Raw genomic sequence first — 16,916 nt, forward strand, 5'->3', positions numbered from 1 at the left:
AGTGTAAGGGCTGGGTTATGGTTCAGCGTGAGCGGGCTGTGTGAAGAAGAGACTTAGGAGTGGAGACCAGGGAATCTGACAAACCTCTTGGGGATTTTGCTGAAAAAGCTCTTTTGTATTATGCCCCCTTTGGTAGGTGTTTCCTCCTTCATGACCACGAGGCAGGTAATAGAGAACAGTCTGGACCTCAGACATTGTCAGTAGGCTGGAGTGTTGGGATTCCTTTCATCTCAGCACTCAGCAGGCAGAGGCAGGGGCGTGTTTGTTAGTTCAGGGCCAGCTTGGTTTGTACACATTGTGAGTTCCAGGCCAGACAGGCTTACGGGGGTGGAGGGGGGCAGCAATAAAAACGATTACTGTGGCCACATTGGGAAGAAGTCAAGGCCATCACTATGATACTTCCATGGCATTTAGATTTAAACAGAGGAGGAATGTATGTGTAATTAAGTAGTCCTGGTCTCAAGAAGAGTTCTTACCCATCCATCACTGTCCAGACTCTTGGTCTGTCCTGTAAGGTGATCTGGTAAGCTGTTAGAGCTGTGTAATCTCCTCTTGGGAGGCAAATTCCTTCTCTGGCTGGCACCAAACTAAAGCCTTTCTTTTTCCAAGAGGGAGATGATAACTTCTCGATTTATATAATTGATTTAATAATCTGATAGCCAACAGGAGGGGCACAGGTGTCTCTTCAGAACAATGAAGGGTCTTGGATGTAGGTTCAAGGGGACACAGATGGTTGGGATATTAATACCACAGACAGGCAACAGCATGGGGAGGTTCTGAGGAAAGTTCAGATAACATGGTAGGGACTCTGAGGAGGGGAAGTGGGACTCCTGTCACTGTCTCAGAAGTGGGAGTCTTTTCTTATAAAGAAAGTCCCCTTTGTGGGGACAGCAGAGTTTTCACAGCATAAGCCGGCTGCCGCCGGACTCTGATTCCCAGGCAAAGGAAGCGAAGGATGTGAGCAGGCTGCCAGTAGCCCTGTGAGGTAACTCACTCCCCCAGATGAGATCCTGGAATGTAGTTCCAAGATCCAGTCTGTTGGTGAGGTGTACAAAGTGTTCTCTGTAGGGTGCCTGTCAGTGTCTGTGAGAGGGGAAGAGCTGCTGCAGGTACTGTGCCCGGAGCAGCAGATGGATTCTACCTTATCCTTAAAAATAGCTTAAAAATCCTTAAAAATAGCTCTGCTCTTGTCAAGATGCCAGGGCTAGCGCAATGTTTCGGTCACCCCTCTTAAGCCTCCTATCTGGGGCAAAAAACACAAGGTCCTGGGCTTCCTAATTTCAAGAACCAATTAACAAACATGAGGACAAGCAGGGCCAGTCTCTCTCCTCCTGTTACGGTCTCCGCCAATGAAACCAGCCAAACGTATCTCATCACGAGGTCACAAGAGGCCTGCTCCGTTCCTCAAAGGTCTGTATGTCTTTACTAGTCAGTGCTGTAAGAGAGCACTGGTAGCCTAGGAGTTTGGGGATAGCCTAAGCAACATGGTGAGGTTTGTCTCCTTATGGGGGGAGGACAGGAGCTGTGTCAGTACTCTCATTACTGCTGTCTTCTTATAACCCATGAGGCCCACTGACGGCCAAGCCGGAAGCACATCTGCCGTGCACACACATTGGTTAGCATTCAAAGACGAGAGCCCATGGAGCACTCTATAAGCTGACTGTTAAGTGGGGAAAGGGGCCGGCGGGGGTGGGTGTCTTGAGGCTTTCTTCCCTCAAGTGGACATTAACTCCAGAGGCCACTGTGTGTTGCCCCAGTCCACTCCAGGACTCAGCTATTCAAAGTAGCCTATGGTTACAGTCAGAACCCAGGGTTTGTGTATCCAAACCTTCTTTCTAAAATAGTTTTTAGAAATTATTTTATTTATGTTAAGTGTGTCTGTGTGGAGATATGCCACATGTGTGCTCGTGCCAGAGGCGGCCAGTGTTGAGTCTTCTGGGGCGGGAGGGAGTTACAGGCAGTTGCGAATCACCCAAACATGGCTGCTGGGAACTGAGCAGAGTCCTCTGGAAGAGCAGCAACTGAGTGCTCTTGACAGCTGGGCCGTTTCTCCAGTCCCAAGTTTGTTTTTAAGAGGAACATTTCTGTAAAACTGTGACCACTAGCCACATAAAATGGCGTCCTCATTTCAGGCCACTAAAGCGAGAGAGCGCTTGTTTTCCCCAGTGCTGCCCTGAGCTGACTTGGCTTGCAGGGGGTGATTCTGAAGCTATTTCTGGAGTAGGTACTGAAGCTTGGGAAACAGTCTGAATGCATTCTGTGTTGTCACTTCTCGGACTTCTTCCACTGAGATCCCTTTCACTTGGGCAATGAACTCTGCTGCGATGGAAAGGTTGCAGGGTTCGTTCCGTGTCTGAAAGAGAAGAGTTTGACACTCAGTGTGGAGATCCTTGGAGACCGTAGCTAACACACACACACACACACACACACACACACACACACACACACACACACACACACACAGAGAGAGAGAATGAGCTCCTTTTCTACTCTGTGAAGGAGCTAACATTCCTTTATTAGTGCTTTTTGAAGTGGGGTGATGAACTTGGCAGGCATGGGCAACTCCAAGTCTATGCAGTTCCAGGAGGAACTCAGGGGCATTTGCAGCCAAAGCCCTGAGCACCCAGCCTGTGAAGCAGTCTGCCAGCAGAACCCAGGGAGAGCAGCTAGCCTGAAGGATTAACTGTCCCTTGTCTTGCTGCATGCATGAGTGCTGGGAAAGGTCACTGTACTCTGCTTGGCCCCTCACCTCAAAGGCTAACAGCCCAGTGTGGTTTCAAATGCCCCAAGGACTGGAAAGACTGCTCCGTTAAGTTCTGCCAGCTTGCTGACTTTAAGACACATCCCTCCCACTTTAATATCTGTGAGATAAACAAACATTCTGCTTATTTTATATACACTAGTGTTTTGCCTGCATGTCTGTCTGTGTGAGGGTGTCGGATCCTGGAGCTACAGACAGTTGTGAGCTGCCATGTGGGTGCTGGATTTGAACCCAGGACCTCTGGAAGAACAGCCAGTGCTCTTAACCACTGAGCCATCTCTCCAGCTCCTCAGTTGTGTTTTTCTTTTCTTTTCTTTTTTCTTGTGTGTGTGTGTGTGTGTGTGTGTGTGTGTGTGTGTGTGTGTGTGTGAGAAAGAGAGAGAGAGAGAGAGAGAGAGATAGAGAGAGAGAGAGAGAGAGAGTACACTGTAGCTGTCTTCAGACACACCAGAAGAGGGCATCAGATCCCATTACAGATGGTTGTGAGCCACCATGTGGTTGCTGGGATTTGAACTCAGGACCTCTGGAAGAGCAGTCAGTGCTCTTAACCACTGAGCCATCTCTCCAGCCTCTTAGTTGTGTTTCTTAATGATAAAAAAAATAACATTTCTGCAATCAACAGCATTTAGACACAATGAAAAACATTTCTGTAATTATTAGTAAGTGGCTACTTGGGATAATAATAAGAGGAATAAAATTATTAAGGCAAAAACCCTTGATAATGCAGGCTAACAAAATAAGAAGTATGTCAAAGATTCACATTCAAGGCTATCCATCACAAGTAGTTAAATCTCAGACTGGCTGAGCATGGTGGCACACATCTGAATTCCCAGTACCCAGGAGGCAGAAGCAGGAGGATCAGGAGTTCAGGTCAAACCTGGTTACATTCTGAGTTAGAGGTCAGTCTGGCTACATGAGACCTGTCTCAGAAACACACACACACACACACACACACACACACACATGGGTACACCTATACATTTATGACATACAAAGATTTTTTATTATTTTATGTGCATGTTTGCCTGCATGTATATGCATGCCTGACTGTTGCCTATGGAGACATAGAGGGCACTGAGTTCTCTGGAACTGGAGTTATGAATGGTTGTGAGCTGTCCTGTGGATACTGGGAATAGAACCCAGGTCCTCTGGGAGAGCAGCCAGTGCTCTAACCACTGAGACATCTCTCCCATCTCTAACGACAAGTTGTAGCAGTGGAACACTGTGTGGTCATTAAACACTCTGGGGGCTGGAGAGATGGCTTAGTAGTTAAGAGCAATGGCTGCTCTCCCAGAGCACTGAGGTTCAGTTCCCAGCACCCACAAGGCGGCTCATAATTGTCGACAGCTCTTGCTGCAGAGGACTCAGCTCCCTCACAGAAAACTCACGCAGACAGAACACCGATGCAAATAAAACACTTTGAGGAAAGCACGTTATTAACATATACTAGTGAAAGAAGGTCTGATAGATTGTGTTCAACCCATCCTATCCTAAAGAGATGTGTGTGTGTCTACATATAGACACAGTGGCCGACCCGTTTCTAGAGAGATTCACAAATGGAAGCCTGTTCCCAGTCAAATGACATTCTCGGAAGCTCAGCAGTGTTTAGAAAAGACTCTCAACCTAGCGTTCGAGTCCTGCAGCCCTGCAGCCAGTCCCAGCTAAGTCACACAGCCCAGATGAAAAGGCGTCTGCATGGCCGTGAACCACAGACCTGCTTACCAGTTTTTCTGGTCCTAGCGCAGGTGAATCTGTTTCTAAGCAGAGAGAACTCAGAGGCAGCTGTTTCACAAGCTTCTGCTTCTTAGAGAAAAAAGAGAGTACATTTAAAACAGGAGGAGGTGGAAGAGCGTTAACTTACATGTGGATGAGTCTTGTCCTGGGGAACACGAACATCCATCTTTATCGCCAGAGCTTGCTGGACAGCTATCAGGTCTTCACCAGCCCCCTTCTGAGGCCACACAACCACTTCAAAGTAGGAATATTGCCTAACATTGCAAAAAGTACCCAAAGCTTTCAGGGAACCAAATGCAATCAAGTAAATGTAGGAACTGCCCCATAGGAAATCAACCCAAATGACAAACAGCTGCTCATGGAGAAATCTAAAACCCTTTGGGTGGACTTCCAATCTATACTCTGAACCTACATTAGGGTTTTAAAAGTGACTCAGGGGGTTGGGGATTTAGCTCAGTGGTAGAGCGCTTGCCTAGGAAGCGCAAGAGCGCAAGGCCCTGGGTTCGGTCCCCAGCTCCGAAAAAAAGAACCAAAAAAAAAAAAAAAAAAAAGTGACTCAGATGTGTCTCACAGGATTGAAAGCATCCCTGGCTGTGATCTGTATCCCCATTTCCTGGAGCATGAAGAATGAGTGTCATGAGAGTGACCAGATGTGGGACATTCACAGAGGTTGCCTTTTAAAGACTTTGAACTGTAATTGATATGACACAATAGTTACTCTTTAAATATATACAGGTCAGGCTAAGAGACAACTGCCTAATGTGTCTGAGGCATGAGGCTTCATACTTGCACTCCCATGCACAAGGCTGTGTGTGTGTGAATACACGTATGTAACATTTACTCCTCCACCATAGTCCCTCACTCTGCTGCCTTTCCAGTCACTGCTCACTCCTCTCTCTGATCACCAACCAACTTTCTGTCTCCACAGATTTGCCTAGTCTGCACATTTCATTTGAACAGAATCTTACACGGTATCTTTTGTGTCTGGCTGCTTTCTCCTAGTGTTTCCAAGGTTCAGCCATGCTCTGACATGGTTGAGTAACACTCCATTGGATGGGGAGACCATGCTTTGTTTATCTGACATCCATCTGTGGACCCCCTTCTAGCTTGTCTCTGCTCTGTGAATGTCACCCAGTGCCCGTGAGCATCCGTGTTTGGGTGTGTGGTAGGATATTTCTTTTCCTTTGGGAGTATCTAACTAGGGTGGAGACCTTGCATAGCAATAATTCTACACTTGGTCCTGGAGGGAACTCGCAGACTCAGTAATGTGGAGTAGTGTTGCTCTGAATTTTCCTGAGGGAACAATGCTGAGCTTCTCTTCTGGTACCAACTCATTGTTTGCGTTTTTTCTTCAGTGAACCCTGCTTCCCACAGTCAGACTTAAACCCTTTGTGGGTTTTGCAGTCAGGCTTCTGTTTTTATCACTGAACTGTATCTGCACCTACACATGCTGTACACCATGCTCTAACTGTATCTGCACCTACACATGCTGTACACCGTGCTCTAACTGTATCTGCACCTACACATCCTGTACACTGTGTTCTAACTGTATCTGCACCTACACATCCTTACACCATGCTCTAACTGTATCTGCACCTACACATCCTGTACACCGTGCTCTAACTGTATCTGCACCTACACATCCTGTACTCCATGCTCTAACTGTATCTGCACCTACACACCCTGTACACCATGCTCTAACTGTATCTGCACCTACACATCCTTACACCGTGCTCTAACTGTATCTGCACCTACACATCCTTACACCATGCTCTAACTGTATCTGCACCTACACATCCTGTGTACACCTCTAACTGTGCGAGCCACCTCGCCCACCATAGAACTCTTAGTTACTGAGCCACCTCTCCAGTCCCTTGAAGGTTCCTTTTCGAGTTAAGTTTTTTAAATGTTTGAGTAGACTTAAGACTAACTTTTAAAATGTAACTAGAATGGCATCACAAGTTTGTCCCAAAGCTTAGGTTAATTGTATCTTACAACGAGTCTAGTAAGTTTTAATCAGAGACTTTACCTGTCCACTTCGTACGATGGATGGGGGGATGGAGAAGTAGTAACCAGCCCTCACTCCTTCCATGGCTACAGATGGCCGGCCGTCAAACGCATGCAGCAGAACCTTCTCTGCACCTCTCAAAGCAAACACAGATCACAGTTCATTTCTCTCCTAACAAATAGCTTCCCATTAGTCAAATTAGACAGAGATCTGAACTGTAAGTAAATATTTATCATGATGCAAAGATCAGATTCCATTGCTTCTAAAGTTTCAATAACCAGGTAATGTTCAGAGAGGAGAAAAATAAGTTCTGAATCTTTAGAATAAAGTAGTTGAATAATATTGAAATGCAGTTTTTAAAGCAATCATCTAAACTATCTACACCACTAGGTCTTTTCTATGTCTGTGAGATGTCAAGTTATTATTTCTAAGAGAAGGGTTTCAGGCAAACCCTTCAATTTTCCTTAAAAAAAACCAAAAAACTAGTAGAACAAAAGGACTCACGAACAGGCCAAGGCTCATAAAACCAAGCCCTAATCTGTGTGTGTGCATGTGTATTTGTGTGTGTGCACGCATGCGTGTGTGGCTGAGGACCAAACCCAGGCCTTACTCTACCACTAAGGCACATCTTTCACACCGACCCCAGCTCTTACAGGGTAGTGGCTCAGCCTGCATAAACCATGTGTTCAGTGACTCCAGAGGGCTCGACATTGACAAATACATCACTGGCCACATCTCTAACTGCAGGGAGCTCCATTACTTCATCCTCTGAGTTTCCAGTTGTGTGAATACTCATTATGATCATAAATTAGCTGTGAAATCTATTGGGTAGGGCACAACCAACCAATGTGGGTTTTGTACACACACAACTGTAGACTAAACACTGTACATGTGCTGCTTCTTACACATCTGATGGACCTTTTACTGCACAGAAGTCTGTAAATAAGGTGTTACCTCTTACTGAGGATGGCATTTTAACCTTCGGAAGAGAACTGTGCTCAGGTTAGGAAGGCCGGATCAGGTGAGCATGCTCTTTACACACGGTGGCCACAATCTGCACGGCCATACTCGCTTTGTTATTTATTCATTATTTTCATAATTAACTCACGGTCTGTATGTGCCTGCAAAAGTACACGTGCCACAGCGGAGGCCAAGGGCCCCCTGCCCAGGGGTGAGCACAGCTGTACTACCTCGTAAGAGCTGGCCTCACACAGGCACACAGGCTCGCCCTGGTGGGCTCTCCCCTCTCCGTGCAGTCTTTGTCTTTAAGGGATTAACGGGAAACACACTTGCTCCTTAGACCCTCCACCCGAGCTGTGATGCTGTGACGCTTGAATGTTAGGGACGTAAGTACCTTGTTCACGTAAGAGGTTGATGGTGGGTCTTCCGGCTGAGCGTGAGTGCACATTTCTGTTTAACAACAAAATTCCTTTGTAGACTTTTAAATAGGAAAACACTGCTTTGTTGGATTAAAGTAAGTCAGGGGGTTGGGGAGCTGAATCAGCTACTCTCACGGAGGGTCAGGTGTGTCCCCAGCACCCACATGGCAGCAGCCAGTTCCGGGAGGTACCATGCCCTCTCCTGGCTCCCATGGGCACTGCACACATACAGCCCACAGACACACATGAAGGCAAACAGCCACACGCGTAGAGAATGAATTTTAAAAAATAACTCAGAGGAAAAGAGATATAGAACTCATTTCAAGAGGACCAACTGCCACAGGATGTGCTTTGTAGTTGTGAGCAGAAAGACGGGGCACCTACAGAGGCACATTTAGTCTTTTGGCCAGTTGGACTTGTCTGATCAGGACTTGTCTTTGTTCTTCCTTCTCCTCATGAGTGCCCGCATATCTGGGGGAGAAGTCTAGCCCCACCTGCAACAGAAAGATGAAGGAGAATCACATGTCTGTGTGTGATGAGCCCAAAAGACCATGAGTCAGCACACAGTGTCAGCCAAGCAGATGTGAGACCGTGAGTCAGCACACAGTGTCAGCCAAGCAGATGTGAGACCGTGAGTCAGCACACAGTGTCAGCCAAGCAGATGTGAGACCGTGAGTCAGCACACAGTGTCAGCCAAGCAGATGTGAGACCGTGAGTCAGCACACAGTGTCAGCCAAGCAGATGTGAGACCGTGAGTCAGCACACAGTGTCAGCCAAGCAGATGTGAGACCGTGAGTCAGCACACAGTGTCAGCCAAGCAGATGTAAGACCGTGAGTCAGCACACAGTGTCAGCCAAGCAGATGTAAACTAACGTAATAATACATTTGAAGCACCCCAACCTCTAAGTTGTTTTCTATTCCTCTTGTGGGGTACTACAGCGTTAACGCTCACTGTGTTATGCCACATCTCTCAGCTTGGTGCAGCAGCCCTGCAGGTTTTCAGAAGTCAGGAGGGCTCACTGCATTGTGAGCAGAGCAGATTACAGAAGACCACTCCCACTGCTGCTACCTGGGCATGTACTCTGTGCACTCCATTCAGAATGCATCTTCTTATTTTTTATATTTAACAGGCAGAGGTCTTTTTTTTTTTAATTTTAAAAATTACATTTATTGGGTGGAGGGTCACACATGGACGCCCCAGTGCACATGTGCAGGTCAGAGGACAACTTCCAGGAGTCAGTTCTCTCTTTCCACTGTGTGGACCAGGCTTGGTGGCAAGTGCTTTCTGCTGAACCATTTCACGGCCCTCCCTCTACAGGCTGTCTTAGCTTCTCAGAGCAATGGCCACACTTAAGCACAAGCAGCGTTTTTAGAAATATTATTGCATCATCACTGTAAATAGAAAAATGCATTACGTCACCATTAAGGCAAGCCTAGAGTAAGGCAAGCCTAGAGTAAGGCAAGCCTAGAGTAAGGCAAGCCTAGAGTAAGGCAAGCCTAGAGTAAGGCAAGCCTAGAGTAAGGCAAGCCTAGAGTAAGGCAAGCCTAGAGTAAGGCAAGCCTAGAGTAAGGCAAGCCTAGAGTAAGGCAAGCCTAGAGTAAGGCAAGCCTAGAGTAAGGCAAGCCTAGAGTAAGGCAAGCCTAGAGTAAGGCTTTTATTGCTCCGTCCCCAAGTGGTCTTGCTTACCACTGAAGTATCACGTTATTAGCAGGCTGAACACGGCGGCGAACATAACTGTCCAAGTCTGTTATGATCACCAGTACTGAACTAAGGATTACTACGCAGATCCTATGGAGGCCTGAATTAGATATCATGTGTTCGGCAAATGGGTTTACCTCTCCAATCGCCAGCAACCGGTCCTTGTAGTTCTCAACAATAGGCAAAGCCACATCCAGATCCTGAAAGAAAAAGAAGGGAAATCTGTCAATGTCCTCAGTGTGGATGCTAGTTCCTCAGCTGGCACGCGTCAAGCCCACGCCACTCTCACCTCACATACCTCAGTCTATTTACCCAACCTATCCATAGGAATCATCACCTCTACCACACCAGCAGCTCTAAGTAGACATCTCGGTAGGAACATCCACTGTGTTCTGGTTACCAGGCTTGTGAAGGTCCCACTTACACATGGCCCTCTGCTCAGACAGGAGTTACAGGAGGAGAGAGGTAGGAATTGGAGTTCCATGGTTGACACACACGGCTCTGTCTCCTCCTAGGCAGTAGTTTGTCAGCTTATAATGGTGGCAGACCCATGTTCCCTTTGTTCTCTTTGCCTTGATTTGTCTTTATAACCCTGCTTGGTCGATCTTAAGAAGAGTTCAACAATATAAACAATGCATTTCACATATGAGCTTGTCTGGGAACTGCTGTAGTGGTGGGCTGTTAATTTCAGTGATATTCCCTTAATTCAGTGATATTATACTTAAGAGAATTTGGTCTGTGGTGTCTTTCTAAGGTGAAGACAGAATTTAGAATTTGCTTGTAGATAAGATTTTAAAGATTTGTTTATTCTTAGCTGGATAGTGGTGGCCTTTAATCCCAGTACTCAGGAGGCAGAGGCAGGCAGATCTTTGAGAGTTCGAGGACAGCCTGGTCTACAGAGTTGCAGGACAGCCAGGGCTACATACAGAGAAACCCCGTCTAAAAGAAACAAAACAAAAAAGTTGCCTATTGTACGTGTATATGACATATGGGTTCCAGTGAGTTCCATGTGCCATGTGTGTGCAGGTATCCCAGGCGGTTGTCACCCTGATATGGGTGTTAGGAGTTCAACCTTCGATCTCCACAAGGGTGGTATGTGCTTACCACTGAGCCAACTCTTCAGCTCCCTGTGGAACATTTTTTTTTCTTTTTCTTTTTCTTCTTCTTCTTTTTTCTTTTTTTCGGAGCTGGGGACTGAACCCAGGGCCTTGCGCTCGCTAGGCAAGCGCTCTTCCGCTGAGCTAAATCCCCAACCCCCCTGTGGAACATTTTAAACCATCTGGTGGATTAGTTTCAGAATACATAAACTGTAAAGTTCTTCTATGGAGGGAAATCAGAATAAGAGAGAACCACAGAAAGGAGGGAAACAAATGACAGGAGAAGGGGAGGTTTATGCTTATGGATAGAGGGAGAGTAACTTAGGGCTCTAGAGAAAGACAGCAGACTTAGGGAGAACTCACACTGACCCAGAGAGCTAGAAGTAGGACCCTAGTGGAGAAGCTGTGTGGCAAGCGCTGGGGTAGCTATCAGACAAGACCTCTTCCTTAGTGGACGCCCAGGGCCCAGGGACCCAGGAAAAGAGGGAGAAATAACTCACTTACAAAGTCTCAGCCAGAAAGGGGCTGCAACTTAAGGATGATGATTGGATGCAGAGACTTGCACCTCCCAGAGTGTGTTCTAGTTACTAGAGAATAAGCTAAACTCAGGGGGAGCCTGTTCAGACGTCTGATGAACCAACTCGAGGGTTTCTGCCAAGTGAGGTGATAAACTGAGACTGAGACTATGACCTGACTCACACTACTTATTTAATGCACACAAACGCACTTCATATGTTTTTAAAACTTATTATTTCAAATCGTGTGCATGGAGGTGCCCTCAGAGGTCGGAGGTCTGGGTCTCCTGGAGGTGGAGTTACAGGAGGAGAGTGGTAGGAATTGAACCTGAGTCCTCTGCAAAAGCCGTATGAATTCTTAACCACTGAGACATCTCTCTGGCCTCTGGCCTTTTAAAGTTTTAACTGGGGATTGAACCTAGGACCTCATATATGGTAGGCAAACACTCTTCCACTGAGCCCATCTCTCTGATTTTTATGTTGATAGTTTCACTCTGAGACAAGGTCTCCCACTGGGACCTGGGGCTCACAGGCTGACTGGCCAGTGAGCTCTAAGGATCCTCCGGGTACCACCTCTGCGGCACTGAGATTACTAGTGTAAACCAACACCCATGGTTATCTTGCATGTGGTCTAGGACCACACTCAGGGCCTCACACTTGTGCGACAAGCACTCTATCCACTGAGCCATCTCCCCAGCCCTTCCATCATTTTTGGAGGCGGGGCAGTGGACAAAGCAGTAAGACATAGTTAAAAAGTATGGAGAGAGGGGGCTAGAGAGATGGCTCAGTGGTTAAGAGCACCGACTGCTCTTCCAAAGGTCCTGAGTTCAAATCCCAGCAACCACATGGTGGCTCACAACCATCTGTACTGAGATCTGATGCCCTCTTCTGGTGTGTCTGAAGACAGTGATGGTGTACTCATATACAATAAATAAAATCTTTTTTTTTTTTTAAATTTATTTATTTAATGTATATATGAGTACACTGTCGCTGTCTTTAGAGCCCCCAGAGGACAGCATCGGATCTCATTACAGATGGTTGTGAGCCACATGTGGTTGCTGGGAATTGAACTTCTCTAACCACTGAGCCATCTCTCCAGCCCAATAAATAAAAATCTTAAAAAAAAAAAAAAAAGTATGGAGAGAGTGAATCCATAATTCCACCATATCATCACATCACACAAGCTTGACCTGATCCAAGGCCTCACTTCTTTGTTTTCGGTTATTAACTTAGAATACAAATCAGAAGCTGGGTCTGGCGGCACAGGCTGCAATTCTAACAACTCAGGAAGTGGAAACAGGTGGGTCACGAGTTCAAGCCCTGTCTGGCCAGCTTGGAAAATTCAGTGAGACCCTATCTGAGAATGAAAAACTTGGCCGAGGTTACAGCTCAGTGGCAGAATGTTTGCCTGGCCTTTCTGAGGCCTCAGACCCAACCCCTAGCACTCCCATCCCCACATCCCAAAACTGGAACTTAGAAAGCAGTGTGGGGCGATGACTCAGTCAGTTACACTACTTGTGCCTCTTATTCTATGTGACGTTTACCTTTAATGTCACACTTCTTGGTTTTTCTGGTGAAAGTTCTTGAACTGGGTGAACTCCCAGACATGGCAGGATGAATCCGTTATACCTACAAATGCAGAAAGGTAAGAAAACAACAGTCGGCTAGGAGACCAGCTAGGAGACCGCACTGTCTGTAAAGAACAAAAGGAAATGCCCTACCTTTAGAGCTAAGATGATTTTCCTCCTCCTCCTTTTTTTTTTTTTTTTTTTTTTAATTTCCTTGGAGACAAAAGCCTTGCTATGTAGCCTTGGCTGGCCTGGCCTCAATTTGTAGACCAAGCTGGTCTCAAACTCACAGGGATCATCCTGCCTCTGCCTCCCGAGGCAGATGAAAGATGTGCGCTATCCTGCCAGGTTCTTCTCATTCTTTTAACACACAATTCTTTGCTAGTGTGTGAACTGGACAAGACTACCTTTCTTCGTAAGTCTTTAAAGCCTTCATTAGAGCAGCTGTAGTATCTATAATTTGGTGTCATCACTAAGAAGGCTAAGCAGAGAGAGCTTCTTGAGGTCGTGAGGTCAACACCTCATTTAATTAACGAGGTTAATTAAAAGTAATGTCAAAGCTGGAGCGGCGGTTCGACAGATAAAGCTGAAGGGAAGGAGTTGTGCCCCCAGCTGGCAGCCATGGTGGTTCCCCTCAGTCTTAGCTCTGGGGAAGCAGAAGTGGAGAGGTGGAGAGGGAGAGTCAGAGACAGGGGATTCCCAGAACAAGCCAGGACAAGTAGACTAGCCCAAATCAGTGGTTTTGTGAGTGCTTTTGGTTTCGATGGGAACCTCAGTAAATAAAGAAGATATCTAATGTCAGCCTTGGGTGTCCACATGCCCACATATGCATGCATATCTGCATACAAATGTGAATACACACCACACGCGCACACACACCACACACACATACACCACACATAAAACACACACACACACACACACACACACACACACACACACACACACACACACACCACATAGCACACACATATATACACACACACAGACATACACACACACACATACACATACACATGCACACACACACACATACATACACCACACACAAAACACACACACCACACACACACACACACACACACACCACACATAGACACATACAGCACACACACATACACACATACACACATACCACACACACACATACATACACCACACACAGACAAACACACACACACACTACACACACACACCACACACACATACACACACACACATACACACACCACACCCACACACCCCACAGCATACACATATACACATTCACACAGGAGGAGGAGGAAGAAGGGGAGGAGGAAAAGAAGAACAAGAACAACAACAACGACAATGACAACAACCTTTCTGAAAGCTGCATAATTTTTTCAAATTCTCCTGCATGTTCAGCGACTGCCACAAGGGCCATGACATTAGCCTAAAACAAAAGAACAGAATACCAAACAATATGCACATTTAATGTAAATTAAGGGAAATATTACATTTTAAAATACATTTTATCATTATTTTTTAGTCAGGTTCCAGTAATATAATCAAAATGAATTCTTATTATTGCAGGCCATAGGTTCAATGAATATTAATGTCACCTCATCAACCTACACAGACCAAAGGTACTCATTTCTTTAATTCACTGGACAGGGACAGCATTTTGGAAGGCATCCATGTCCTTATGGGACCCCAAAGCCCACATGCCAGTTAAGTTGCCACATATCAGTGTACAAGTAATTCCATAAATACTTCCAAGATTCTGTAAGTTTCATTTTTACATTTTTTTATTCTCTATGTGTGTGTGCATGTGCATGTACGTGTGGGTGCACACCACGGTGAGCCTGTTGAAATCAGAGGACACCTTTCTGGGGTCAGTTTTGTTTTTCCACTGTGGTTCCAGGGCTGGAGTCTGGAACAACAGATTTGCAAGTGCTTTTACCCTCTGAGACATCTCTCTAGCCCTTGATAACTTTTTCTAGCCAATCAAAGTGTTTCCAAAGACCGTTTGTAATATATCCTAGATCTCCAAAACAATGCGACTTTCAGACGTGAAGGACCGACTGCCCCACTCCACAGTGCTGCTAAGCATGGTGGCTGTAGGGACACGCTTTCAAACCAGACTAGCATGTCTCTAGCACTTCACTAGTGCGTGTGTCTTTGCCCTGTTACTAACCTTCAGACATTAGATCCCTCATCTATCAAACGGAGAATATATGACGGGTAAAAGAGTAACTTCCTCAGAAGGCGAGACTTTAAGGGATCTAAAGTTCAGTGGGGCTTAGCTCTTGGCTGGCACAGAGAGAGAGATTAAATGGTGCAGCTAACCACAGACACAGCAGAGTCTGTCCACGCAGCCCCTAAAAACAGTCTATAGAGTGAGAACAGGAGGGGAACTAAAAGGGGGAGTTATGGATTCTACCTTACCTTCCTGGCTCTCTCCAACACATCATCCAGATCCTACGACAAACAGAGACAACCACGCTTACTCTACATGATTAACTGCCCCTGGGCCATCTACACGCACAGAGGCACCATAGAGGACAACGCTGTTAGCAAGGAACAAGTTGGCAGGGAGTGAAGTGACCTCCTGCTTACTCTCGTGCTCTCTGACACACACTACACCAAAACAGAAGCCTCTGCTGCCAAACACACACGGCTGTCTCTGCCCTCCCTCACCCTGTCTCTCAGCAGTTTCTGGGCATTTCCCCCCACGCTTTGCTTTCACAGCCTGAATGATGGGTTACTCTTCAGCCTCCTTGACTGATTCTCTGTCCTTTCTGTGACTTTAAGCTCTTCTGTTCTCTCTGCACCTGCCTTGAGGGATGCCGCCTTTCTCTGTTTATTTAGCACCCTTGACCACACCATGTAAGGTCTCTACTGCTAAGCTACATCCTCCCCTTCTCCTCTTTTAAGATATCATGCTGAATATCCAGCTTGCCGAGTTTTTAAATCTCTCCTGGACCCATGACTTGCATTTGAAACGACTATGTACTCTAATGTACTTTAATCTTTCCACTTGAATGAGATCAGACTTAACCAATATATCCCCACTAGGTTTCTGTCTACCCACCTCCTCACTCTGATCCCAAACCTTGCTCCTTCCTCACCCCAGCGAAGGCCATCACCGTCTTCCTTACAGTAAGCACAAACTAAGAATCTAAGTCATGCTCGATTTCTTCCTCCCTCTGCTGTTTGCATCCAAGGCTCCTGCATGTAATGTCTGTGTTATTCCTAAAATATGTTGAGTACATCTATGTTGATTCTCATGATATCCTCACCTAATCGGCCTCTACCAGCTCTTGTCTGTAAACTGAGACGTTTCCCAAACGCTCTAGCTTTCTCTCCCCCACCTTTTGGCCACTCGGCAGAAGATTTGTCTTCAAAATATTCTGTCTCTCTCTCTTTTTTTAAAAATGGGTTTGTCTTTAAACTTTAAAGGGCTAAGACTGTGCATCTAATGCAATTCGAATGTCTTACTGACCTTGACCTACCTTTCCCACCTCCTGGAAAATCTCCCCAATCTTTGAAAGTTCTCTTTTATTGTTCCCAGCTGTTGGTTAACTAAAATAAGCCATATTCTATGCTGTATGCGGGTGGACAACCCGCCAGTGTTCATCACTACCATAACTCACACCATAAGCGACACCTCCTAAGAAATAGGCACCTACTTCTCCTTTCTCTTCATTTTTCCCGACGTAGCCGGTAAAACCTATTTCCACCCCTACAAACTCGTCCCATCACGTGTTATTATTCTTGTTTGTCCCTCTCCCTGGCCAGAACTAGAACCCCTGCTAAGGGCTAGGTTGGACCAGCACATCTCAGGAATGGTAGAAGAAAGGGCTACTGAAAGGAAAAACTCAAGGTTCGTGAAAATAGTTAACGGCTATGTAAGACCTAGGAAGAACAATCCACGATGCAGGTTCGAAGGGTCCGGATAGACTAGGTACGGCCTGAGGATTCGGCGGGGGAGGGGCAAGAAACTTGCGGGAAATGACGCGTCCCTCCCGACTCCCGCAAGCCCCAAGTCGCCCTCACATACGCTGTCAAAGTCCGGGGCAGAGAGATGGCAGTGACAGTCCACTAACCCCAAACCCATAGCTACTTCTGAAGGTTTCTCGACCGAACGAGGGCGGAACTCTGGGGGCGCGGAAGTCCGGGCGGAACCTTGCG

The 16,916-nt window shown here is 46.4% G+C and overlaps 1 protein-coding gene across 1 annotated transcript; it reads right to left on the reverse strand.

The window, feature by feature from the left end:
* Positions 1-1,841: 1,841 nt before the first annotated feature.
* Positions 1,842-16,908, reverse strand: Tatdn3 (TatD DNase domain containing 3). The gene is made up of 10 exons (XM_032915144.1): positions 16,786-16,908; positions 15,171-15,203; positions 14,102-14,175; positions 12,738-12,822; positions 9,719-9,781; positions 8,267-8,376; positions 7,858-7,913; positions 6,525-6,637; positions 4,484-4,564; positions 1,842-2,353 (listed from the first exon to the last, which is right to left on the reverse strand). The coding sequence occupies exons 1-10, from the start codon at positions 16,840-16,842 to the stop codon at positions 2,210-2,212; spliced, it is 816 nt and encodes a 271-aa protein (XP_032771035.1). The 5' UTR covers positions 16,843-16,908; the 3' UTR covers positions 1,842-2,209.
* Between the last annotated feature and the right edge of the window lie 8 nt (positions 16,909-16,916).

The sequence above is a fragment of the Rattus rattus genome, chromosome 10 (assembly GCF_011064425.1).
Source record: "Rattus rattus isolate New Zealand chromosome 10, Rrattus_CSIRO_v1, whole genome shotgun sequence".
NCBI classification, from domain to species: domain Eukaryota; kingdom Metazoa; phylum Chordata; class Mammalia; order Rodentia; family Muridae; genus Rattus; species Rattus rattus.

Coding starts and splice junctions, on each gene's coding strand:
- Tatdn3 (XM_032915144.1), bottom strand. CDS start 16,842: ATGGGTTTGGGGTTAGTGGACTGTCACTGCCATCTCTCTGCCCCGGAC. Junction 8,377..9,718: donor GGTTGCTGGCGATTGGAGAG/GTAAACCCATTT, acceptor TTTCTGTTGCAG/GTGGGGCTAGACTTCTCCCC. Junction 2,354..4,483: donor CGCTAGGACCAGAAAAACTG/GTAAGCAGGTCT, acceptor CTTCTCTTTCAG/ACACGGAACGAACCCTGCAA.